We start from the raw sequence: 27737 nt of genomic DNA, 5'->3' as shown, positions 1-27737 counted from the left end.
CTTCCAGGGATCATGATTTTCACAACTTTCAATTGAATCTACTCTACCTGAGGATGCTTCCACACAACTCTCAGCTTTCCTGGCTGATTAGTTTCTGAGAAGAAGATTTTTAAAAATTTACTTTATAAATCCCTATGTACAGCTGTAGGGTCAGGATTTTCAAAACTTTGAATCTACACCACCAGAGGATGCTTCCGCACAAGTTTCAGCTTTCCTAACCAATGGTTCTTGAGAAGAAGATTTTTGAAAATTTCTCTTTCATTAATTCCTAATTACCTCCCCTTGAAAGAAGAATTTTTACAACTTTGAATCCCCTTTGCTTAAGAGTGCTTCGTGCTAAGTTTGGTTGAAATTGGTCCAGTAGTTCTTGAGAAAATGTTAAACATAGGTAATCACAGATTACAAAGCTCACCGAGACGAGACATCACCCTTATGAGATTTCACCTTTATGAGACCATCTTTATCATATTAAATGAAAATCATACTTTATGATCTTGGATATTCATGGATTCTGTTTTGACACAATATCGTATATCATCTGTTAAAAAATTGTACGATGATCATATGTTTATATTTTAATCAATACAATAATTTAAAATTAAATATTGCATCCTATCATATTTACAACTTTTATCATAAAATACAATAAAATACCATAATAAACAATGATGAGATATGATATTGTAACGTATGATATGACATTGTATTGTGTTATCATTATTGTATTTGATCAAATAATACAATATCATAATATATAAAACAATATTATATAGTATTATATTACAATATCATATTACATAACACATCATAACATTGAAACATGTGATATAATATTGTATAATATAGTATGATATTGTATGATACTGTATCATTTTTGATACATAATATGATATTGTATCATATGATACAATATAATTTGATACAACATTGTATCATAACAAATGATACAATTTTATGTGATAAAGTAAAATATTATATAATACAATATTATATAATACATATGGTATCATATGATACAATAATATATTTAACAATATCATACAATACAACATGTGATGTGATAATATATCATATTATAAACCAATATCATATTATATAATATCGTATGATACGATATTATAGAATATAACAGTATCATATTATACAATTTCATGTGATATAATTCTCTATTACAGAAACTAATATCATATTATGCAAAATCGTATGATACAATATTATAGAATATACAATATAGTATCAATATACAATATTATATTTTGCAATATCTGATGTAATAGTATCATGTGATTAGATAATAAATTAATAATACAATATAATATTATACACTATTGTATCATAATATACAATACTATACATAACGATATCATGATACAATATCATTACATAAAAAATCAAAAAAAATTATACAATATCATATCGTATCATATAACTTTTTATAATATTACATATAATATAATATTGTATCATATTAAACAATATTGTTTCATAGCATACAATACTTTATCATAGGAATCATGTTATATCATTTATCAACATACACATCTATCTATCGAGCAGGTTTGAGTGAGGTAGGAGATTTCTTTAGCATCCTTGATAATGGAGATCAGGCTTTGCATCTGAAGCAACCTCTGCGTTTCACTTATAATATAGTTAAATCAACTATGCAAGCTATCATCTATAAAACATGTGACCTGTTCCAAAAAAACTAAATCTCATCCAGCATCCGAAACCTATGGCTCAGATTCAGCATTCAAGCGTGTCAGGTGCATCAGTATACATAAAACGCATCTCCATGCAAGTTTGGTGAAGTTCAGACCAGTAATAACTAAGATATCATCATCAGAGGGCACTAGCAATTAAAACCTTAACCTGCTCCAGCATCTGCAACCTATGGCTCAGATTCAACATCCATGCCTGTCAGGTGCATCTGTATCATAACACATACCATCCATTCAAGTTTGGTGAAGTTAGGACCATTTATAACTAAGATATATTTTTTAGCATCCTTGATAATGGATATCAAGCTCTGCATCTAAAGCTTCCTCTGTGATTCATTCATACTACAGTTTAATCAACTATGCAAGTTTGAAAAAGTACTATTATCTATTAAACATCCGACCTGTTCCAAAAAACTTAACCATATCCATAATCTGAAACCTATGGCTCAGATTCAGCATTCAAACCTGTCAGGTGCATCAGTATCATATGACGCACCATCCATGGAAGTCTGGTGAAGTTAGGTCAAGTAATAACTAAGATATAATCATCAGAGGGCACCTGTTTCAAAAACTTTAACCAGCTCTAAAAACCTAAACCTCCTTCAGCATCAGAAACGTATGGCTCAGATTCAGCATTCAAGCCTGTTAGGTGCATCTGTATCATAAGACACACCATCCATGGAAGTCTGGTGAAGTACGGACCAGCAGTAACTAAGATATAATCATCAGAGGGCACCTGTTTCAAAAACTTTAACCAGCTCTAAAAACCTTAACCTCCTCCAGCATCCGAAACATATAGCTCAGATTCAGCACTCAAGCCTGTCTGGTGCATCAGTATCATAAGACACACCATCCATGCAAGTTTGGTGAAGTACGGACCTGCAGTAACTTAGATATTGCTATCAAAGGGCACCTGCAACAAAAACTTTAACCAGCTCTAAAAACCTTAACCTCCTCCAGCATCCGAAACCTTTAGCTCAGATTCAGCACTCAAGCCTGTCTGGTGCATCAGTATCATAAGACACACCATCCATGCAAGTTTGGTGAAGTATGGACCTGCAGTAACTTAGATATTGCTATCAAAGGGCGCCTGCAACAAAAACTTTAACCTGGTCCAACAACTTTAACCTCCTCCAGCATCTGAAATTTAGGACTCAGATTCAGCATCCAAGTCTTTCAAGTCCATAAGTAGGTCTAGATGCATCATCCATGCAAGTTTGGTGAAGATAGGACAAGTAATAGCTTAGATACAGGACCTGCAACAAAAACTTTAACCAGGTCCGGACGCCGACGCCGACGCCGAGGGTATAGCATAAGCTCCCCTTGACTTCGTCTCGGTGAGCTAAAAAGGTGAAAAGTTTACCAATAGAAGGACAGACGGACAACAGACAAAAAAAGATCTGAAAAGCTCACTTCAGCTTTAAGCTCAGGTGGGCTAATAACCGTAGAAGGTATGCCCTGCAAAAATCTGAGAAATTTTATTCAGCCATCGCCTTGATTGAAGATGAGAAAAACTTTCTTATTTTCTATGATTTTTACATATTTATTTAAGAAATGAACTCAATGTCTACCCAAGTTATACTCGTATAACCTGGGTTGGGGAAATTTACGCTTTATAATCCGCGAAGCGGATTATAAAAAAGCGTAAATTGCTCCAACCCAGGTTATACGAGTATAACTTGGGTAGATATTGAGTTCATTCCTTATAATTTAATTTTCTGGAATTTGCTGTACAAATTGAGTCCGTTTTACTTTTAAAAATGATATAAATATGTTCAAAATTCAAACGTAACGTCAAGTGAATTAGTACGTCGGTGCATTGTGACGTGTCTTGTGACGTGCAAACCAGGTTATACAAATTTAACTAAATTTTTCTATCCAATCAAATGCCGCGTTACAACCATAATTAAATTATTTCCGAATAACATGAGTTTGTTATTCATATCAAAGTTGTGTATTATCTGAATTGTTTATTTGAATATATAGTTTGGTGCTCTATTTTAACTCATAACTTGTTTACATGAGTTTCGGCACTTTGGTTGCGGATAAAACATTTTTGAAAATTAATGATCTGGCAATTATTCAGAAAAAGCATAACATGTCACCCTTAATGTCAAAAGGAGAACCTTCATGGTTCTGTTGATGTTTGTTTTTAAATACAAATCGTAAATAAATTTTAATTTAAATTTCTGTACTTTTTTAGTTCGAAACAGTTAAATAAAATACAATTGCAAATATTACAATAATTGCTATAACAAGAGGTCAATAGGCCTGAATGGTCATATACAAACCTGTGGAGAAGTCTTATAAATGCATTTAATTAAGTTAATTTTGGAATAGAAGAATTATAATATTGTAATGATGACCACCCCGCTGCCTTAAATCTTTCAAAGAGGACTATGAGACCTATAATTTTATCGAAAAACTTAAAGATCATAAGAGAGTGTATGACCTGATATTCAAAAGGTGCAAGGCTCAGAAAAAAAAATATTTTCTCATATTTGTTAACTTTCAAGATATTTTTATGTATATATGTTTCATAGATAAACTAAAATAAGGTGGCTAGTATGCACGTTTTATTTAAAACAACATTCCATCCCCTTTCCCAGTGAGAGACAAAAACTCTCCTTTGTGCATTTAAAAAAAAACAACATTAAAAGCTAAAATGTGTTACTCACTTCTCCTGTTTAAAAAAAATTATTCACTATAATTGGCATTTATACCAAAATCATTTTACGTGATTTATATGTACTGCTTATCAGTGATTTTGGTTAGCAAATCATTACTTTTCTACAAGCACATGTAATAGCTTTCCAAAAAGCTTGCCTGACTAAACAAAATTATTCAATGGAAGCATGCATGTATCAATTAGCCTATCTTGTCAGAAATTAATTTTAATTTTCGATGCTGATCATAAATTTATATATGGAACGTGCAAATTCAAGACGAAATGTCAGTCTTTTCATCGATCTAGAATATGTACATATAAATCACTTGAAATTCATTTATTTTATTTATAATTCCTTTTTTAGGAATGTATACATATCATATAAGTGCATGTAAGCTTGAAAGCTGGAGAGTAAATAGTCGTTTTTTAAATTGTATTTGTTATATTAAAATGCAAAAAACATCTGAAAGGCATTTTTAAAAAATTACAACGATATGAAATATGAAAAGGTATACAAACACGTATTGTTTTTTAATGTGTGTTAGCAGTTTCATTAAAATCATCTTGACAAGCATTTAAAAAAGGGTGAATTCTCAAAACCCTAACTATAACTTCAATTCAATTAGAATTCCTTATTTGTAGTTTCATTTATTGCATGCTACTACAAAAGTGGAAGGGGGGGGGGGGCAAATCCATGATATGTCCATTTATCATATGAAGTTAAGAATAGTGCCAGTTGCCAAAAAAGTTGGGAGGGGGAGCAGCTCCCCCTCACCCCAACCCCCGATGCTACGTGGCTGTGATGTAAACACACGGTGTGCTCTGTGGTATTCGCATGATCCCAATGGACTCGTCAACTAATCGGCGCGCAAAAACTATGAATGAGACATTATGGCGCGAAGTCCTGCTATTATCGGTCAGGCAACGAATGAACTCATCCATTGGCAGAGATCCATGGGGAGGGGTCAGATACATTTTTTGACATTTGTTTTGTAACAGCCAAATACATGTATATTATACTTTGGATTGGATGTTTTAGAAAAAATCTATGGAATTATAAGAAACACACTTGATTAGTAATTGTTAAATGTAGTAATGTAAATTTAGTAAGACACGCGAGCTATGATCCCTTTTCAAGATTAATGAAATCGCCTAACTTAACGAAAATCGGGTCACACCCCGTTTTGGCGATTTAGTTCCTCCAGTAAACATTCTAGCTGTATAAATAAAGTTGTTTCATCGATTTAGTTCCTCCAGTAAACATTCTAGCTGTATAAATAAAGTTGTTCATCCAAACTGATGACTCTCTTGTAATAATGATAATCCAACACCAATCATTTCTTACATTGTACCGTAATAGACAATATGTTAAACTTGTTGCGATGACCCCTCCCCCTTTTTTACCGTTCAAATATGGTGGAATGCTGATCTATTTTAAAATCAGGATTACACATGTGCACTGCATGGTGAACATCCCTTTTACTTGAAAACTCTTGCTCGCTGTTGTTATTACATGCCATATAACATATATGGCTATATTTGCACCGTCATAGGGCCGTCCAAGAAGAAGTTAAAAATGTAAAATTGTTAATGCACAACACACGATGACGGACGAAGACCAATTGCAAGAGGTCAGCTGAGTGACCTTAAAACGTATGTTTATCGTTATGCATGAATTTTCCATGCTATTTGTTTTGCATACTTTGCAATAAACACATTTTTCATCTATTTTGTCATAGTAAATTGAACTTACATATTGGATTGTTTTTTCTTGTCCTCTTCATATTTGAACATTTTAGGTTTTTGACGATTGTTTCCAACTTCAACCCTGCAAAAGTTATATATAATTTTTCAGTTACTTCTTACTGACCTTATTAATACATCCATTTTTTCAATATTTAAAAGATATTAATTTTATCTAAAACATATGGAATAATGATTCTTTTTTATTGCGTCATTCAATCAAATCCCAATGCAATATGCAGAGACAATATATCAAATATACTGAACTTGATAGGAATCAAAATAGAGGATTGTAATAAGTAATAATAATATATGTATATAGAAAGAGTAAACCAATAAGCACTCCGAAAAACCAATACAAACAGCTGTATGACAAGAACACGCAGGACTTGCTCAAACATTTTCTATCAATTAACCTTTTGGAGAACCCGTACCCAATGTTTTAAGAAATATTTTTTTAAGTCACTCGGGTGACCTATTGCTATCTGTTTTTGTACGTCGTGCGTAAACTTTTGAATATTTTAAGCTCTCTGGAACTATTTTGACATATATTTTGACATATAGAATCTATGGGTAAAGGGAGAAAAAATTGTGAAATTTAAGCCCCCCCCCCCAACCAAGGTGGGCCATCAAGATTAATGCAATCTTTAAAAAAAAATCCCAGGCGCTAGGGTTGGGCTCTGATGATTTTATAGAATGAAAACATCAATTCTTTGAAAATTTTCTTTTCTGCTCTTCAGCCCATAAAATAAGTACATAGTTATGACAAGGAGGAATACCTCTCCAACATTGTGAATTTCATGGCCCCTGGGTCAGGAGTTTTGGTGTTAGGGCAGGGCTCTAATGATTATAAAAGGAAATACATTAATTCTTCAAAAATCTTCTTCGTTGTTCCTGGATATTTAGCAGATGAACTTAGTACATAGTTATGATGAGGAAAACACCTCTTACTAAAATTTGAAGTTCATGTCGGTTATGGTGATAGGATGGGGCTCTAAATGAATGCAGTACTTCTTTGAAAATTCTCTTCTCTGCTCTTGGGTATTGTCGTGTAAGAAATATTATACAAACATGGTACATGTAAATGATGTAATATATAGATAATAATACATGGCAAAATCCATATCACATTTCATATCAACCCATCAACTCGAGGGCCGAAGGCGAGAGGCCTGCTATTAATCGAGGGTTGATAAGAGATGTGATACAGATTTTGACATGTATTGTTGTTTTTATTATATATTTGAATTTAGAAAGCTAGTTTTTATTTTCACGTTGCAAAAAACATTATATCACTATCATCAAAACACGAATTTTCGACGTTCAAAAGTATTGTGATGTCATCTATACTGAAATGTTCAGATAATGACGTCATGGTTTCAACTTTACCTAGGCACAGAAAAAGAGAATAAGATCTGAGGTAATCCGAATAAAAAGTACAAAGGTGTTCCGGAAAGGTGTAATGAAGGGTGAAATAAAGGGTGATGATACGGATGGGGGGTATAAAAGCGCGTGCCATTGTTCATATCAGGGGTGCAAAAACCCCGTATTTTATACCAGATATATAATAAATAAGGATATAAGCCTTCCCTTAAGTTGAACACGGAACGTGCATGGTACGTGCATGGTACATAAGACAAAGACAGGTATATATTAAAACGGGTACGTGGTAAGAACTTGACTGACTACTCTAAAGCGGTAATGTGCTGGGCATTGGACCAGGGTCAAATGTCATTTACACACATAAGCAGGTACTTGTATAAAAGAACAACGTACATTTCATTACAGTATTAATCTAATGAATTAAGTACATCGTTATGATTAGGAAGAGTGCCTCTTCCAAAATTATGAATTTCATGGCCCCTAGGTCTGGAGCTCTGGCAGGGCTCTTATAATTATAAAGAGTAGGGTGGTGTAATTCCGAACACTTATTATTATTTTTTTGTACTTTAAAGATTTGTTCAAGTATGTCACTGTATATTATGCTACAATTTCAAAATATTTTGTTTTAGAATTTTGAAACCGTATTGGGTTAAACAATACCGGAATATTAAAAATATTTCATTAGCCCTATATTAATAATGCACATGAATATGCATTGCAAAAGCCACACTGAAGTTACTCAGGTGACCGATAAGCCCAATGGGCCTCTTGTTTAAATTCTTTCCAATTTAATATTGCTTATTAATAGGATAACAGGAACAAAAAATGTTCTCCAGCGGAAGAGTTGTTTTAGAGATGTCGTACCTGATTTCTCTAGAAGAACCCGTACCCTAATACAAGAGTATGGGTTCTACAGGTTACGACTTCTTCGGCGTACAACTCTCTTTGTTTCTACTTTAATTAATCTACCAGTGCTACTTGTGTATTTCACAACTAAGATTCGTTAAAATTCCTATTTTTGTAAAAGATTATGACTTTTTTTATAGCAATATTTGTTTCATATAATTGAACGTTAACTAAACCCGCAGATCAAAACACATCAGTTTTTCATATTTTATCTGTATTCTATAAAACATATTCACAATAAAATTTGTTTTAGTTTGTTTTATTTTATAGATCATAAATCAAATTAGATAATAAACATAATTTCAACTTCTGCGTTTTGTATTTATTACGACATCATAGAGGGCAAAAACTTACAAGTAAGATCTATTTGTTTTAATAATAACTTCTGAAAGTTGTTTTTTTATTAACTTTAAAGTTATTTGAATGGTATCTAAAACATACCAAATACACTTCTCTCACTTTTGCTGTTAGTAAGATTGTGTACAATTCCTCGCTTTTTGTTGATTTTATACAGTCGGAGCTTTTAGTTTCTCCAATGTGACTCTTTCCGATATAAATGGCACACCTTTTGAATTTTGGTTACCCTCTTTTAATTAAGGCTGTTAACGTATGACAATCAATAAATCTGTAACAAACTCTCTGAAAGTTTTGATATCGCAGGCCAATATAATGTACTCTATAAAAAAACCATACTTTTTAGAATACGACATCTCATTTTCATTTTTCTAAGTAATGTCGCTTTTGTGAACCTTTTGTACCAAAATGTAACATGTATAGGTCTGAAAAAAGCCGGCAATGTTAAAGTTGTCTGTTAAAAACGAAATCGAATCGAAATCGACGCCAGACAAATACCGAACAGAAAATTCACGTAAGCGTTTAGATCAAAATCAATGCCCCTCCCCCCGTACTCTATTAAAAAAATCCATAATTTTTTTTAGGTCTGAAAAAAGTCGACAATGTTATAAGTTTTCTGACAAACAAATTGACGCCAGACAAACAGCGAACAAAAAATTGACGTAAGCTATCAGATCAAAATCAAAGTTAACCCCCCCTATTTGAATAACAAGAGGCCCATGGGCCACATCGCTCACCTGAGGAACAATAGGTATGATAAAATCAGCTTAATGGAGTCATAATACAAACTATCTGGACAATGTACAATAATACATGTAGATCCTGTATAAATAAAATCCATTTTCCCCTGGATATTCTTATGTTTATAATCATTAGTCCCTTTTCTAACAAGATGATTTTATAGTCTTATCATATGTTGAGTATTGCAGTTCTCAAAATGATCCTTAACAATAGTTTATATATTAGATATAAACGTACATCAAACTATGAACCTTCTCGGGAGGCCAAAGAATTGTCCTGGGGCCAAAGTCTTAACAATTATAAAGAAACATCTGGCTGATTAGTTTCTGAGAAGATTTTTAAAGATTTACCCTATATATTCCTTTGTTAAATTTTGACCCCCCCATTGTGGCCCCACCCTACCCCTGGGGATCATGATTTTCACAACCATGAATCTACACTACCTGAGGATGCTTTCACACACGTTTCAGCTTTCCTGGCTGATTAGTTTCTGAGAAGAAGATTTTTAAAGATTTACTCTGTTTATTCCTATCTAAAACATCGACCTCCCATTGTGGCCCAAACCTACCCCCAGGGTTATGATTTTCACAAATTTGAATCTACACTACCTGAGGATGCTTCCACACAAGTTTCAGCTTTCCTGGCTAATTAGTTTCTGAGAAGAAGATTTTTAAAGATTTACTCTATTTAATCATATGTTAAACTTCGACCCCCCATTGTGGCCCCATTCTACCCCCAGGGGTTATTATTTTCACAACTTTGAATCAACACTACCTGAGGATGCTTCCAAAGAAGTTTCAGCATTGCCAGCTGATTAGTTTCTGAGAAGAAGATTTTTAAAGATTTACTCTATATATTCCTATGTTTAACTTCGATCCCCCATTGTGGCCCCACCCTTCCCCCGGGGGTCATGATTTTCACAACTATGAATTTACACTACCTGAGGATGCATCCACAAAAGTGTCAGCTTTCCTGGCTGATTAGTTTCTAAGAAGAAGATTTTTAAAGATTTACTCTATATATTCCTATTTTAAACTTCGATCCACCATTGTGGCCCCACCCTACCCCCGGGGGCCATGATTTTCACAACTATGAATCTACACTACCTGAGGATGCTTTCACACAAGTTTCAGCTTTCCTGGCTGATTAGTTTCTGAGAAGAAGATTTTTAAAGATTTACTCTATATATTCCTATGTTAAACTTCGATCCCCCATTGTGGCCTCACCGTACCCCGGGGGTCATGATTTTCACAACTTTGAATCTACACTACCTGAGGATCCTTCCACACAAGTGTCAGCTTTCCTGGCCGATTAGTTTCTGAGAAGAAGATTTTTAAAGATTTATTCTATATATTCCTATGTAAAACTTCGATCCTTCATTGTGGCCCAACCATACCTCCGGGGATCATGATTTTCACAAATTTGTATCTACATTACCTGATGATGCTCTCACACAAGTTTCAGCTTTCCTGGCTGATTAGTTTCTGAGGAGAAGATTTTTACAGATTTACTCTATATATTCATTTGTTAAACTTCGACCCCCCCATTGTGGCCCCACCCTCAGGTGAGCTAAAAAGGTTAAGTTTACAATACAATAAGTTGTTAAAGTTGGTTTCTGGAAGAACAGACTTTGAAAATTTTCTTAATAAATATTGACAAATATTTTACTTTTTTAAGCTTTAGTTTTTAAGATCTGTGTACAAACATAGAATTGTGAGCAAATCGCTGTATCTTGCTTATAATTCGAAGCTTAACACTCAAATATGGTTAGTAAATAGAAATTGTAAACAATTAAACACAAGAAACATGCACTACATGTATAACAAATAAAGAACACAATTTATTTTTTCGAAATGAATCATATATATATACATGTATATACCTACATATTTCCGTCAGCGATATCAAACTCTATTTAAACTGAATAAACTCGAAAAAATGCCGAGCATCTCAACAAAACCTATTGCATTAATCTACATGTACCATTACGCAAAAGATAATGCCGAATTACCGATAGAATGAATTGTATTTCAGTACCCGTCCCCTACATCCGATTTTGCTTAATTTGCGCAGGTAAACAGTTAACTGTTTGATTTACCGAAGTCTCTGTTTGATTTGATACGTAAAAATCACGAAATACAGACGATAGTTTCCAGGTTACAAAGCATAATGAGAACGAAACGAAAATCAGAACAAGCTAACACCAACGTCATGTGTGAAAACTGTCAACGCATTGAAATATTTAGCCTCAATTTACTTCACAAAATCGGCACCAATATATTTTGTATGTTTCAAAATTTCCCTTCATACGCGAACTGTTGCACAACAAGCAAATTCATCATAGTCAGATCGACCCTTTTTCGCATAATGTCATGGCTGCTTTAAACAAAGAACCTCGTTTTAGAAGTATGGAATCATTTTACCGGATGCCGAACCCGAAGCTATTAAACTGATTGAAACACGCATTTCCTTTATTATTATTTTCGTAATAACTCAGATTTGAAACAAAATTTCCACTTAATTTTTGCAATTTATATTTTCCTTCCCATAAGGATAATTTATGCTAAACTATGTTGAATTTGCCTCGGTAGTTCTTGAGAAGAAGATTTTTAAAAATGCACCCCCCTTTTTTCTACAGTTTCAAGGTTTTCTCCGCTTTGAATACAGATCAAACTTTTATTTCTGCAATTTATATTCGCCCTCCCATAAGGATGATTTGTGCCAAATTTGGTTGAAATTGGATAAGCGGTTTTAGAGAAGAAGTTCAAAATGTAAAAAGTTTACAGACGGACAGACGGACAGACGGACAGACGGACGGACAGACGGACGACGGACAAAATGTGATCAGAATAGCTCACTTGAGCTTTCAGCTCAGGTGAGCTAAAAACCTATTTGATTCGCAAACTCACTAAAACACTAAGCAACGTTTGGCGACTTAATACAATTTGTAAGACTAAAATCATAATAGTTCAGAATGTAATCAACACTATTCTCATTTATGTAGATCATGTCGGTTCAAAATTATGAAAATTTGTATGTTAATCAGTAACTTTATTTTCACTTTTGTTTTAAATCAAAAACCCATTTTACTTACATGCCCTTCAGTTTTTCAATTTCTTTATCTTTTACTGATAAACGCTTTTTGCAGTCTCTGTGGTCATTGCCCAAACTGAAAAATATGGTTTATTTAAAAAGTGCAATATTTTAGTTTTCAACATTCAATTTTTTAAATATGATGGACGTGATATCAAGTTTAATCATAGGTAATTGATGCATAAAATGAGTAAAGTACAATACAAATGCAAGTATGTTTTTGATGTCTTTTTCGTTCTATTTTGACGACTAAGAAATTATACATGCCTATCAAAACAATTCAACTTACTTTCCTTTTACCCTGAGAAATTGACAAACATTTAACAATATTTTAATGAATATGTATATGTTTGGGCATTGAAATCTATTATATCATTAAGGAGTTTTCAATGCGCAGTCTTCTACACTATATTGAAAATGCAGCGCATTTTTACCCTGAAAAAATATGTTCACATCATATATGAAATCAAATACAATTAACAAAAAAAAAACCAGAATAAATAATTAAGTTTGAAATGAAATAATATTACTGCAACGGTTTCATTATTGTCAGCTTTATGGGAGTTGTTATCGTGATGTTTTGACGTTATGAAAAATACAATCTGAAGGAAGTGGTGATGAAAAATTTATATAATTAATACAAACTATTATAAATATATGATTTATTTTAATTTCAAAAGGTCACTTCCATTTATAAAAATTACATGATAATTCTGCAATATATAGTGTAATAATTTTGATTGTATACTCGTTCTGATGTTGAATATCTGATTTCTCCGCTTACAAACTAAATTCAAACCAATCTGCAAGTGGACAAATAATTTGTGAATGAATTTTTCTTTACTACGCAAAGATTGAGATTATACATTCAATATATTAAAGGAGAAGGAAACTAAAAATGTGTTTACAATAAATCTATGCATTATCATCTACACAATAGTAAATCGTATTTATTTTCAATAAAAACCGTATTAATCAAGAAAATTAATCGCTTAATTTAAATTTCCTGTCGCTATGGCAGCAGCCATTGAATTTTAAATTATGACGTCACACCATCTATTCCGGTTTGTTTTATCAACATAGCATCATTATTAGCAAATCGTCATATATATTCGGTATAAATGACAAGTTCTAGAAAATTTGAAACAATGTCGATTTGAGACCATTCTTTTACCTTTGACTTAACGGAGCATGTTTGTTGAAATATCTAAATATACTATCTCTGTGCAGTTGTGGAAAATGTCAACAGATTCCAAGTATTGCAAAAATTGTCTGTAAATCAAACCGGATTAGATTATTATTCAGACAGGTGTGCCGTCAAAATATTTAATCTTTTTGGTTTTTAATACGAAGGAATTCCACTGCCACTCAACAGTCTCCAGAGCCTCCAGTAAATACAATTTCTCTAACTTCAACCGTGCATTAAAAGCTTCATTATGTTGTTTAATTTCAAAACAACATAACCACATGTGATAATTTAAACCAATATACCAGCATGGATAAACATTATTGTATATGATCACATAATAAACTATCATACTATATAATAGATGATACAATATAGAATTATATGATACAATATCATATCATATAATACATCACAATATTGTAACATGTGATATTATATTGTATAATATAGTTTGATATTGTATTGTATAATATTGTATCATATTTGATACATTATATGATATTGTATCATGTCATACAATATAATTTGATATCATATGTTATCATATCATATGATACAATGTCATGTAATTTAGTAACAAAGTATATGATACAATATCATATAATAATATTTCATGTGAAATCGTATCATATTATATAAACCAATATCATATTCTATTATATGATACGAAAATATGTTATACATTATTGTTTAGTAAAATACAATTTTATATATATTGCAATATCATATGAAACAACAGTATGTGATAAAATAATATTATACAATATCATATTATACAATATTGCATCATAATATACAATACTATACAAAACCATATCATGATACAATATAATATCATAATGTACAAAAAATGTTACAATATCATATCGTATCATATAACTTTTTACAATATAATATGATATGATATTGTATCAAATAAAACAACACTGTATCATATCATACAATACAAATGTACTATATCAAAGGAGTCATGTTATATCATTTAACAATAAACACATTTATCAAGCAGGTTTAAATGAGGTAGGAGATTATTTTAGCATCATTGATAATGGAGATCAGGCTCTGCAATTAAAGCTACCTCTGCGATTCATTTATATTATGATTAAATCATCTATGCAAGTTTGAAATAGTACTATTATCTATAAAGCATGTGACCTTTTCCAAAAAACTTAACCTTATTCAGCACCCGAAAACAAGGATCAGATTCAGCATTAAAGCCTGTCAGGTGAATCAGTATCATAAGTCGCATCATCCATGAAGTTAGGAACAGTAATAACTAAGATATAACCATCGGAGGGCACCTGCTTCAAAAACTTTAGCCAACTCTAAAAACCTTAACCTCATCCAACATCCGAAACCTATGGCTGAGGTTTAGCATTCATGTCTGTCAAGTGCATAAATATTATTATTAGACGCACTATCCATGCAAGTTTGGTGAAGTTAGGACCAGTAATAACTAAGATATAACCATCGGATGGCACCTGCTTCAAAAACTTTACCCAGCTCTAAAAACCTTAACCTCATCAAACATCCGAAACCTATGGCTCAGGTTCAGCATTCATGTCTGTCAAGTGCATAAGAATCATAAGACGCACTATCCACGCAAGTTTGGTGAAGTTAGGACCAGTAGTAACTTAGAAATTGCTATCAAAGGGCACCTGCACCAAAAACTTTGACCTGCTCCAAAAACCTTAACCTCCTCCAGCATCTGAAAATCATGGCCCAGATTCAGCATCCAAGTCTATCAAGTCTATATATAGGTCCAGATGCATCGTCCATACACGTTTGGTGAAGATATGACAAGTAATAACTTAGATACAGGACCTTGAACAAAAACTTTAACCAGGTCCGGACGCATATTTAACATAAGCTCCCCCCGACTTCGTCTAGTTGAGCTAAAATGTTTTGACTTTCCTTCCCCTTTAAGAAAACCAAATGTTAAAGTTTTCAAAGTTCATATCAGAGAACAGTTTTTTTCTTGGGTTATTGACACTTTACATGTCCAACTGAAAATATGATTTTATGAAAACTATGTATCATATTTCAAGGTCTATGCTTCAATGCCGATTCGATAGTTTTTAGCCACTGTTTGATAATCCAAAGTTATGGATTTATTTCTTAGGTTATATATATGTACATGGTATTTCGTTTTAACTTTTTGTACTCACTTGCTCTTCATTATCTCTATTTCTTTATGTTTTGAGAATAAGTGCTTCTTGTATACCTCCTTGTCATTTTCAATTCTAAAGAAAAACAAGGTTATTTTCAGTCAATACTTTAAAACTTATTGCCAAATACTTGTTTAAATAATTCATAGTACATGTACGTTACAAAACACTCAAAATATTAAAATAGTATCCTACAGTAAAGATTGAATAATAAATAATCGGTTTTCCCTCTCATTAGCAAGAGCAACTGCTCTTCTCCAAGTTTGTTTAAAAACAAATTACACTAACTAAAAACATACTGTCCATTTTTCTTTTCAAAAGGCAAATGTGTGGAAAAAAAATCATTTCGTTTCTGATTAACTACAATACATAAATATCAATAATCAATCATTTGAATATTTTATTAATATTTGCTCATTTGCTCTAAAAAAAAAATTAAATAGAAAAATTTATAAATTATACCAGTAATTGTTTAAGGTCATAATATACTTTGAGTCTATAATAAACAAACAAATTAGAAAAAGTACTTAGTAGATGAAATATTTATAATCCAGCAAAAAGGAATAAAATAAATGAATATATTTCTACTGAAATGAGAAGAAAAATGCAGATGAAGTATAATTATACCATTAGTTTAAAAGTTAAGATTATGATCAATCATGTTGATGAGTCCCTTAGGTTTTATCACATACCTACCATATATTTCTGAGTAACAATTAATTTTTACACATTCCTTCAAGCTTGCTTTCATAATGAATTGTTAAGTCTAAGGACGGAATCTGCTTAAACTAATAACATATATCAATAGGACTAGTTACGTGATGCTCAATCGTACTGTGATAGTTTAAATCAATATTCTACATTATATTTTAATGTTTTTCTGAATGGTTAATAAACTCAAGGCTGTTCGTTGTGAGATGAAGACTAACTTGTTAACTCTTATATTTATTACACTCACTTGCATCTCAGTCTTTCAATTTCTAAATCCCTCTCAGATAATATTCGTTTGTAGTTATTGATTTCACTTTCCAATCTAAAAAACAGGAAAACTCCCAAAATATTGTATCAATATAGAAATCTTTAAAGTTTCATTCGTTAGATAAGAACAGCATGATGCATAGAACTCTACAATTACATCAAATCGAATAGTAAACAGAAAAAACTTAAACTAAAACACACGGTTTGAAGTTTCACAAACACTCTTAAGGAATATTAATATTTATATCTAATTTAAGATACCCTTTTTGAGTACAGTTTAATATCAAACCAAAAAGAAAGGCTTCCCTATTTACATGTATAACCCTTTTATGCTGAATGACATTTTAACAGGAAACAGTCGATCGAAAACCTTATTGCAAATCCAACATGGATGTACACGCTACGGCCGATGTTGCTTGCGTTGAGTGATGACACTTTCCATTCGGTGTGTCTTTCAATTGCGATTCAAAGATTCTGATTGGCGCATTTATATAAACCCGCCCATTTATCAAATGCATGTTGAGAACATGATGTTAACACGTGGAAACAAATGTCAGAGAGGAAAAATTCTAACAAAGTTGTACTTGCAAGTTAAAAACCACATACAGAGTTATTTGAGAACAAACGGGACAATGTTTACGCACATGTGTAAATAATGTGAGTGAAAAAAAACAAAGAAAAAGTTGTCTTAAAACAGGGCATAGGCGTCTGAACCGGGGGGGGGGGGGGGGCTTAGCCCCACACTTTTTTTTTGCAAAGTCAGACCTAGCTATTAGTCACATAGTATTATAGAGGGTTCAGCCCCCCCCCCCTTTTTCTCGCAGCAAACATAACTGATTTGAAATTACCTTGAAAAGATTGAAATATTGAAAAGTTGGAGTTATAGGTATACTACCCCCCCCCCCCCCCCGATTTCTGAGGATTAGTCTAGCACCCCCTCCCCCCCCCCCTTTCAATTGGCTTCCGACGCCACTGCAGGGACGGGCACATATCGACTGAAATCACAGATTGGACTTCGCTCATCGAATAACGTACGTTATTTAGTTTATTTTGAAGAAATTCGCCAGAAACTGTTTGGTGAACAAGTATATTTTACATATGTACGTTACCCTTCATAATGTACCAAATGTGAAAAAATCGCATGAGTTGAATAGACTGTTTTTCTCACAAAAATCTTGCTGCAAAATGTAGACCCACGGGAAAATTCGGGTTGACACGTCTTGTAATCCATTACTAGATGTTTTACATCATACGTCTTCACTTATTTGCTTCGATAAATCTGTACTGAAAATCTTTGAAACATCGTCACCAGCTCGGTAAAATGAAGAAGTGTGGTTTATTGATATATATAAATGTAAAACTGTAAAATTGCGACTCGATCTTCACGTGATCTTTACAATCCGACGTCGATTAGCGTGTTTGAGAGAAAGTAAAGCGTCAACATCAGTAATAGAATTAATGTTTCAAAAAACTGAGTGAGTTACAAATTAAGTCCATAAGTACACAAATCAGTCCAAAATTGAACACGTCTGTGCCGTAAATTTCAAGTTTTGTGTACATGTTTGAAAACACATGCACACTTGTAGAAGTGTGTCATTAATGGATTGAAGTTCAATAAAATGCAATTTATGTAACAATTATTGTCAGTATCTGTTGTGAAATCTCTGGAATAAGCTACAGCAAAATAAATACTGCTTTAACTTAAATTGATGTGTTAAAAATGATTGAATATAATAACGAAGAAGCATTGTGCTAAAAAAAATTGTAATGGGAAACCTGTTTAAACAGTGTGTTTTTGACAATTGCTTACACCATAAAAACAAGAAGAGATTATTGTGAGAACTCTTCGTCAGTCATTGCAGTGATTTAGTTTTTGCAGACCCGATACAGAGTAAACGCGACACAGCTGATAGTTGTTGCATAATTATCAATACCACGGTACAGGTAAAAGTTGGCGCTTACTAAACGGCCAATAAAAATGTTTGTTTCATAAACTGCAACTCGCGATCCCAAAAGTGTCATCATTCAACGCATCAGTCCATCGGTAGCAGCGTGTACATCCATGTTGGATTTGCGATAAGAATTAACCATAAATAAACTCTTTAAATAATGTCTTTCGCATATCATTGCTTCTATGTGATACAATGTAATAGAACATCGCGTATAGAACACTTTAACGAGATGTTATTATTAAGTAATACGCTTTGATAAATTATAGTTTGTACCTTGATAAGATACTTTAGATATTAAATCTAACCTCTCATTGAAGACACCTCTTGCATTATTCGATGATTGACTGCGTGTGAATAAGTTTGGTTCATGGTCATAAACACTACTGAAAAAAATATATATGCTTAAGATTTAATGTGGTTATTTTTGGCTATTTCAGTAAATGATGGTCGAAAAAGCCTGAAGCACGGATTAGTTGAAAATGATAGCATCATCATAGATGATATAATTTCATTTGCTTCCAATAAATGTGAATTAAGTGTCTTACACTTTGATTTCCAAGTTCCTGCAAGTAACTTGGGGTAAATCGGAATCCTCACAAAACCTAAAAGTAGTTTGATAACTACACTTCACTACATAAATCAAAGTGTGATTATTAGGGTCTTCCGTCTTCAGCGGAAGACCCTTCTATTATTGTAATGTTTCTTTTTCACTTTTTTTTTTATTATTTTTTTTTTTTTACAATTTTTGTGCAGAAGTTTTCTCGGAGATGGGTGGTCCGATTTTTGTCAAATTTTCAGCATCGATCTATTATTATTAAAAGCTGATACGCTTTTTTTTTATTTTGTAAAAATCACTTCCGGTTCGGACTTATCCGCCATTTTGTCATTTTTTAAAAAGTTCTTGTCCACACATTTTCTCAAAAACGAGCAGAGATAGGAAGCTGAAATTTTCAGAAATGATAGATGATATGAACATCTAGCCTCACGAGGAAAATCATTGTCCGGAAATTCCGAGTACGGAAGCTAGCTGGGGTCAAAATATAGGACACGTTTTTTACGAATACTCCTTGTCCACACATTTCCTGAAAAACGAGCAAAGATAAGAAGCTGAAATTTTCAGAAATGATAGATGACATGAACATCTAGCCTCACGAGGAAAATCATTGTCCGGAAATTCCGAGTACGGAAGCTAGCTGGGGTCAAAATATAGGACACGTTTTTTACGAATACTCCTTGTCCACACATTTCTTCAAAAACGAGCAGAGATAGGAAGCTGAATTTTTCAGAAATGATAGATAACATGAACATCTAGCCTCACGAGGAAAATCATTGTCCGGAAATTCCGAGTACGGAAGCTAGCTGGGGTCAAAATATAGAACACGTTTTTGACGAATTCTCCTTGTCCACACATTTCCTCAATAACAAGCAAAGATAAGAAGCTGAAATTTTCAGAAATGATAGATGACATTAACATCTAGCCTCACGAGGAAAATCATTGTCCGGAAATTCCGAGTAAGGAAGCTAAATTTTAAAACTCAAGGAATGTGTTATAATGACCTCAGACTAATTTTAAAACATAATATCTAAGTTGCGCTTACAATTCTGCGTCTAATAAAATCGTTTTCAAATTGATGGGATGAAATTTAATTTTTTTGAAAATTTTAAATTTAATTAAATCGTAATTAAATGACATCAGACTAATTTTAAAACATAATATCTAAGTTGCGCTTACAATTTTGTGTCCAATTCATTCTTTCTTTATTTCCTCCCTTAGGAGATTGTGGCATGAAATTTTACAAAGAACAATATACAAAAATCATTACACACACGCACACACACACACAAACAAGAAAAGAAAAACTATATTACCCTATTGCCACTTGGCATCGAAGAAAAAAAAAATGACGAAGAAAACAAAAACAGAAACATATATACATGGGGATGTCCATTTGAGTATGACTTGATGTAAACTACAAATATAACAATGTGCACAGTGTAGAAAAGTATCATGACTATTCTTGACTATTTACGTCGTGTTTTGAATAGAACACAGGTATCGGTTGTACCATGCTGCGGTGTCCCTCAAGAAGCGGAAGTTGAGGATGTGCAAGGTGCGTAAATCAAAGTTAGCTGTAATGTTGGAGAAAAGTCTCGACCCGAGCAAAAAGAGGTAGAGGTCACGTGTACAGAGACCACTGAGTTCAGCACTAAGAGAGATGTCGAAGTTTTCGATAACTGTATCCCACCAAGCTTCTCGAAATGCAGACGTCCCTGGACAAACGGTGGAGATGTGCTCAAAGACGTTGGTAAAATTGTTGCTGCACATAAGACAAATTTCCGGTGAAATTTCAGGAAGTGTCCATAGTTTAACAATAAATTTACAAAGTTCTATTTCGAAAACATTGGATGGGATTTTCCATATAGCAGAAGGTGGTCTTCCTGCGTTTATCTTACTGAAAAGGTAAAAATCTGGGTCAGAAAACATCCGATGGCGTCTTGAGTCAATATGAGAGTTCGTTACTGCTTCTTTTACGGATTTTTTCCATAGAAGTTTCGGGGGGAAAATAGCCAACTTGAAGATAAACTGTGAGGTATTGAAAAAGATTGTACTTAAGCATGAGAGCAATGATGTCGTGAATAAAGCCAAGTTGTTTGCGTTCGGGGGATTGTAGGTAGGAAAACAGTCGATGTAGAAATATCTGTTTGGTAAGGGTTTTAGTGTCTAGATCACATAATCGACCGAAAAAAAGAAGTTTTCTTTTATCAATTTCGGATGATATGGGAAGAAGTCCGAAGAGAGATTCACAAATGTCCGATCTCGTTGTTTTTGGAAGGCCCATAGCGTTTTTGCATATGAAATGTTGGAGCGTGCTGAGTGCTTGGAGATCTCGTTGCCGAAGGTCGCACCAGAGTTCGCATCCGTAGAGAATAGATGGAAGGACAACTTTTTTATACAGTCGGGATAAAGTGTCGGGATTAAGATGATCCCGTATTTTGATACCGAAGTACGCTTGTCTCCCTTTTCTACATCCGTTTTCGATTTTTTCGGTATGGACCAGTTTAGATTGCAGGAGGATTCCTAGGTGATTGTATGATTCCGATAATTCGACAGATTCATTTCCGAGAAGCCATGAGAGATTCGACTGGTTTCGAATTGATGAAGAGGAGAATCTAAGAACGCTTGATTTATCTGCATTGAATTTGAATCTCCAATTTGTGGAGTACTTATATGCGGTGGTAAGGATGTTTTGGATGACTACAGGCGTCAGGGCGATGCAAGATATATCGTCTGCAAGCGTGGGGTTGGAGCTAGCGATGTTGTAGATTCCCGTATTTGAACATTGACTTTGAATTTCTTGGAGAAGGTCATTGATGAACACAAGATAGAGAAAAGTTGAGAGTATGCCTCCTTGGCGAACTCCTTGTGAGACAGGGAACCAAACAGAGTTAGTGTAGTTCACCACGACAGAGCAAGATGTACCAGTATGGCAGTCGTCAATTAAAGTCCATAACCGCCCAGAAACTCCAAGACGATGAAGCTTGTACATTAGACCGTGCCTCCAGACAGTATCAAATGCTTTTTGAGTATCGAGGAATGCAACGTATACCGGACTTCCACGTTCAATGTTGTGAAAAATGGTTTCTTGAAGGTTAAAAGAGGCAGTGAGACAGCCGAGTTTGGGTTGAAATCCCTGTTGCTGGGCGTTAGGAAAGTCGGATGAGGATAGAACATGGGTTTTGATCCTGGTAAGTAAAGTCTTTTCAAACAGTTTTAAAAGGCAAGGGAGTAAAGCTATCGGTCTATAGCTATCTGGGGATTTCTTTGGCTTATTACCTCCTTTGTGTATGGGAACAATAATGTCCCTTTTCCAAGAATCTGGGATCTGGCCAGATTTAATAATACAGTTAAATAAATGAAGCAAACAGAGATTCAGTTCTGAGCCACCATAAATGATGTGTTCGTTTTGGATGAAATCTTTTCCTGGAGCTTTTCTACGTTTCAGATCACGAATAAGTGTGGAGATTTCGTCCATGCTGATGTAACCTCCAGGAAAAAAGTTGTTAAGCATCGTTTCGGTTTTTAAGGATTTGTACAGGGTTTCAATAGATTGGTAAAACACAGGGTTGAACGAGTCGTTGTCCTTAGGGTTGTAAACGTCTTTAAAATGATGTGCAAATGCGTTAGCAATATCACTAGGATCTGTAAATGTGTCATCTCCGAGTTCTATTTCTGGATAGGAGCGAGAGCTTCGAGGTCGCTGGCGCTTGATCAACTTCCAGAAGAGTCGAACGTCGCATTCGGAAGCCTCGTCAATGTCCTTGAACGCTTTTGTCGTAAATTCGTCGTGTGCAGATTGGAGTCCATTCCGAAAATCCCTTTTAGCACGCTTGTAGTTTTTATACGATTCATGACACATGCCACGGGGCCGTCCTTCACTTATCCATATTCTGCGTTTTTGACGTTCTAGGGCATGGAGATGCTTGACTTTCGGTGTCCATTCGGGTTTCAAGTATGGTCTATATTTGGAAGTTGGAATTGTTGTGGACGCAGCGTCATGTAACATATAATTTAGATCAGAACAAAAGTTTTCAATGTCATTAACACAATCAAGATGTCTATCTAATAACCAAGCAGACTCTCTAGAAACATGCTCTTGGTATTGTTCAAGTTTACAAGATTCAGCTTTGTGCCATGCAGGTAAGCTCTTAAACGATTTATGTAAAATACGATTTTTAACATGAATATCAATATTAATTGCAACTGGGAGGTGATCTGATGTACAGCTAAATGAACCTTCCTCATACACATGGTACGAATTAACGTGCTTACAAAGAGAACTACTACAAAATATAAAATCTAGAGTAGTCTGTGTTGAGGTAAATGTATAGCCTGAACCAGATGTACTAAAATCAGCACGAGGACGTCCTATATTGTTACGTGTGAGAAATCCCTTTAACAATTTTGATTTATACAAATTTGTATGCTGAAGGTCTTCTTCATAAGAGCTAGCATTGAAATCACCCCCAATTACTACATCACCCAGTAATGAGTAATGAGCTACAAGATCTTCCAAAAGGTTCAGTTCTGATGCATATGGCTGAATAGCACTATCAGAGGGGAGATAAACCCCAAAAATGAACAAAGATCGGTCACATGACGTTTTGAGTTCTATTCCAATGATGCGAGTAGAATCTAAATCTGTTAACGGACATATAGACAATTCAAGCTCCTTTTTGTACATAATAGCAATGCCCCCTTTACCCAAATAGCGAGAGCACTGTATAGATGTATTGTTACCAGTAGGTTCTATACAAACATAACTAAGGTAGTCTGGGTGGACAGAGTCCAGATATGAAACATTGTCACACTTAAGTTTGTGCTCAGATATTATAGCAATATCACATTTAACAAGATCAAGCATATTTGACAAACATAATGAAGAGGACATGATGCCTCTTACATTCCATGCGAGGATGCTGAGGTTATGAGACATATGTAAAACAATTGATAAGATACACAGAAAAAAAGACACAAAAAATGTCTCTTTAATCAACATCGCGGTTTTGAGGGTCCTGGTCTTCATCGTCAGATTCGGCATCGTCCGAAATCGTGTTTAAATGACTTCAGACTAATTTCAAAACATAATATTTAGGTTGCGCTTACAATTCTGCGTCTGGTGACATCTTTTTTAAATTGATCGAATGAATTTTAAATTTTTTAAAAATTTTAAACTCATTTAAATCGCGTTAAAATAACCTCAGACTAATTTTAAAACATGATATCTAAGTTGTGCTTACAATTCTGCGTCTAATGACATCCTTCTCGAATTGATTGGATAATTTTAAAAAATTTTAAAAATTTAAAACTCATTTAAATCGCGTTAAAATGACCTCAGACTAATTTTAAAACATGATATCTAAGTTGTGCTTAGAATTCTGCGTCTAATGACATCCTTCTTGAATTGATTGGATGAATTTTAAAATTTTCAAAATTTTTAAACTCATTTAAATCGCGTTAAAATGACCTCAGACTAATTTTAAAACATGATATTTAAGTTGTGCTTAGAATTCTGCGTCTAATGACATCCTTCCCGAATTGATTGGATAAATTTAAAAATTTTCAAAAATTTTATTTTCATTTAAATCACGTGAAAATGACCTCAGACTAGTTTTGAAACATGATTACTAAGTTGCGCTTACAATTCTGCGTCTAATAAAATCGTTTTCAAATTGATGGGATGAAATTTAATTTTTTTGAAAATTTTAAATTTAATTAAATCGTAATTAAATGACATCAGACTAATTTTAAAACATATTATCTAAGTTGTGTTTAGAATTTTGCGTCTAATGACATCCTTCTTGAATTGATTGGATGACTTTAAAAATTTTCAAAATTTTTAAACTCATTTAAATCGCGTTAAAATGACCTCAGACTAATTTTAAAACATGATATTTAAGTTGTGCTTAGAATTCTGCGTCTAATGACATCCTTCCCGAATTGATTGGATAAATTTAAAAATTTTCAAAAATTTTATTTTCATTTAAATCACGTGAAAATGACCTCAGACTAGTTTTGAAACATGATTACTAAGTTGCGCTTACAATTCTGCGTCTAATAAAATCGTTTTCAAATTGATGGGATGAAATTTAATTTTTTTGAAAATTTTAAATTTAATTAAATCGTAATTAAATGACATCAGACTAATTTTAAAACATATTATCTAAGTTGTGTTTAGAATTTTGCGTCTAATGACATCCTTCTTGAATTGATTGGATGAATTTAAAAATTTTCAAAATTTTTAAACTCATTTAAATCGCGTTAAAATGACCTCAGACTAATTTTAAAACATGATATTTAAGTTTTGCTTAGAATTCTGCGTCTAATGACATCCTTCCCGAATTGATTGGATAAATTTAAAAATTTTCAAAAATTTTAATTTCATTTAAATCACGTTAAATGACCTCAGACTAGTTTTGAAACATGATTACTAAGTTGCGCTTACAATTTTGCGTCTAATGACATCTTTGTTGAATTGATTGGATGATTTTTAAAATTTTTGAAAATTTTAAGTTTAATTAAATCGTGTTAAAATGACCTTTGACTAATTTTAAAACATAATATTCAGGTAGCGCTTACAATTCTGCGTCTGATGACATCTTTTTCGAATTGATTGGATGAGTTTTAAATTTGTCAAAATTTTTAAACTCATTTTAATTGCGTTAAAATGACTTCAGAATAATTTTAGAACATAATAAGTCTCGAAATGATAGGATGAATTTTAAATATTTTGAATATTTTTTTTTCTTTTTTAAATCATGTGAAAATAAATTATTGGAAGGAAGACCCACTCGTTGCTCGCTTCGCGTCGGTTGACAATGTTATCTTCGGGGTGTCAATTTTAACTGTTACCCTCCCAGACAGGCACTATTTATATATTACAAGAATAACATAGTATAATGTACGAAGTAAAACTCATCATATCCGAGGTGCCGTACTTGGTAAAATTATAGTTTGTTGACAAAATATTCATAGCTTTACCTCGGACTTCTTGAAGGGGATATCCTATTCTTTTGAACCCTGTAAATTAAATGTAAAATGTAAGTAAACATAATGTGTCTTCGCTAAGAGATATTAAATATTTTAGTTTGTTTAATATTCAGAATTCACTGGAATTAACTATATTGTGAACATTTAGTAAGAAGATCATACTCAAACTAACTGAAGAATTTATTTTTATATGATTATTTATCATCAATTATATGCGATAATTTATGAAATCACAGGGGGAAAGGCTATGTTTTCTTTGCTTGACGAGTTATCCCTGTACAAAGGAAACTGTACTTGATATGAATATATATGTAAACATGTGAATAAAAAACATCAAAAACCATGTAAGTTTTATATACAGTACATCTTCCAATACTAGTACTAACTTGTTTCTTTCTTTGTTTCTTGACTCCGTTGTGCTTTTTGCATAGTGAGGAGTCGAATCTTCCGATGTTACAGCAGATAAACTTAAAATGAAAATCGTGTATGTTTACCGTCAATGAACAATTGCATAATTGTTTAATAATACATTCATCCTTATTTGGTTAACCAGAGGCCAATAGACTTTAATGGTCACGAGAGAATTATAATATTAAAGAATATACAGATATTTGCAGTTTTAGATACAGCAAATATATGAAACCGATGATATAATAATACAATTCGTATCATTTCATTTATAAGAAAGATTTTTCATAGATTTGTTACTTACATTTAAGGTAAATATGAAATTATGCACTTTGATAATAAAGTCGGAATGGGTGCGACGATTACGCGCCAAAAAATTACAACAGATTTTAGAAGCACATTTTGAGGTTAAATTGGTTTGGAAAGCTGAAATACATTAATGATACATTATCGTTGCCACAATTCTTAATATAATTTCTTGTTTTTCCTAATTCATTTAATATTTTTATCTTCATTTTCTATTCTAACTCGAACTTTGTGTTTTCCAATCTTATCTTTCTTACATGTAATATTTTTTTATTTCTACTTAATTAAACATGGGTATGCACAGATTGAAGTTAGATTGACATGTTTTAAAAAAGAGATGATAATCGTTCAGCACAATGACCTTTGAAATATTTGTCCATTTCAAAGATCATGAAGGATAGCGCCCCTCCTGTGTATTATATGCTCCTCACACCCCATCCCCGGATATTTTTTTATATGCTTTAAGGTAGTAAAGTACCCATGTAGTAATTTTTGTGCATACATGGGAAATTTGCTTTTTATTTTTCGACAACTTCACGTCACAGTTCAAGACACAATTTTTCATGTTTAACACAACACCA

At 33.1% G+C, this 27737-nt stretch overlaps 1 protein-coding gene across 1 annotated transcript in view; it reads right to left on the bottom strand.

Annotated features, from left to right (window-relative positions):
• The window catches only part of LOC128191701 (uncharacterized), a 78787-nt gene extending 52321 nt beyond the window's left edge, over positions 1-26466 (bottom strand). The window contains exons 1-7 of the mRNA XM_052863908.1: positions 26434-26466; positions 19439-19495; positions 19199-19276; positions 16922-16996; positions 15964-16038; positions 12608-12682; positions 6140-6214 (exon numbers count right to left, since the gene is read on the bottom strand). Of these exons, the coding sequence (XP_052719868.1) occupies positions 6140-6214; positions 12608-12682; positions 15964-15974 (161 nt within the window). The 5' untranslated portion in view covers positions 15975-16038; positions 16922-16996; positions 19199-19276; positions 19439-19495; positions 26434-26466. The remainder of the gene's footprint in view (positions 1-6139; positions 6215-12607; positions 12683-15963; positions 16039-16921; positions 16997-19198; positions 19277-19438; positions 19496-26433) is intronic.
• Positions 26467-27737: the final 1271 nt, after the last annotated feature.

Source organism: Crassostrea angulata, chromosome 7 (genome assembly GCF_025612915.1).
Source record: "Crassostrea angulata isolate pt1a10 chromosome 7, ASM2561291v2, whole genome shotgun sequence".
Classification (NCBI taxonomy): domain Eukaryota; kingdom Metazoa; phylum Mollusca; class Bivalvia; order Ostreida; family Ostreidae; genus Magallana; species Magallana angulata.
The sequence above is the reverse complement of the archived record's forward strand: the minus strand, read 5'-3'. Positions and strand labels throughout refer to the sequence as shown.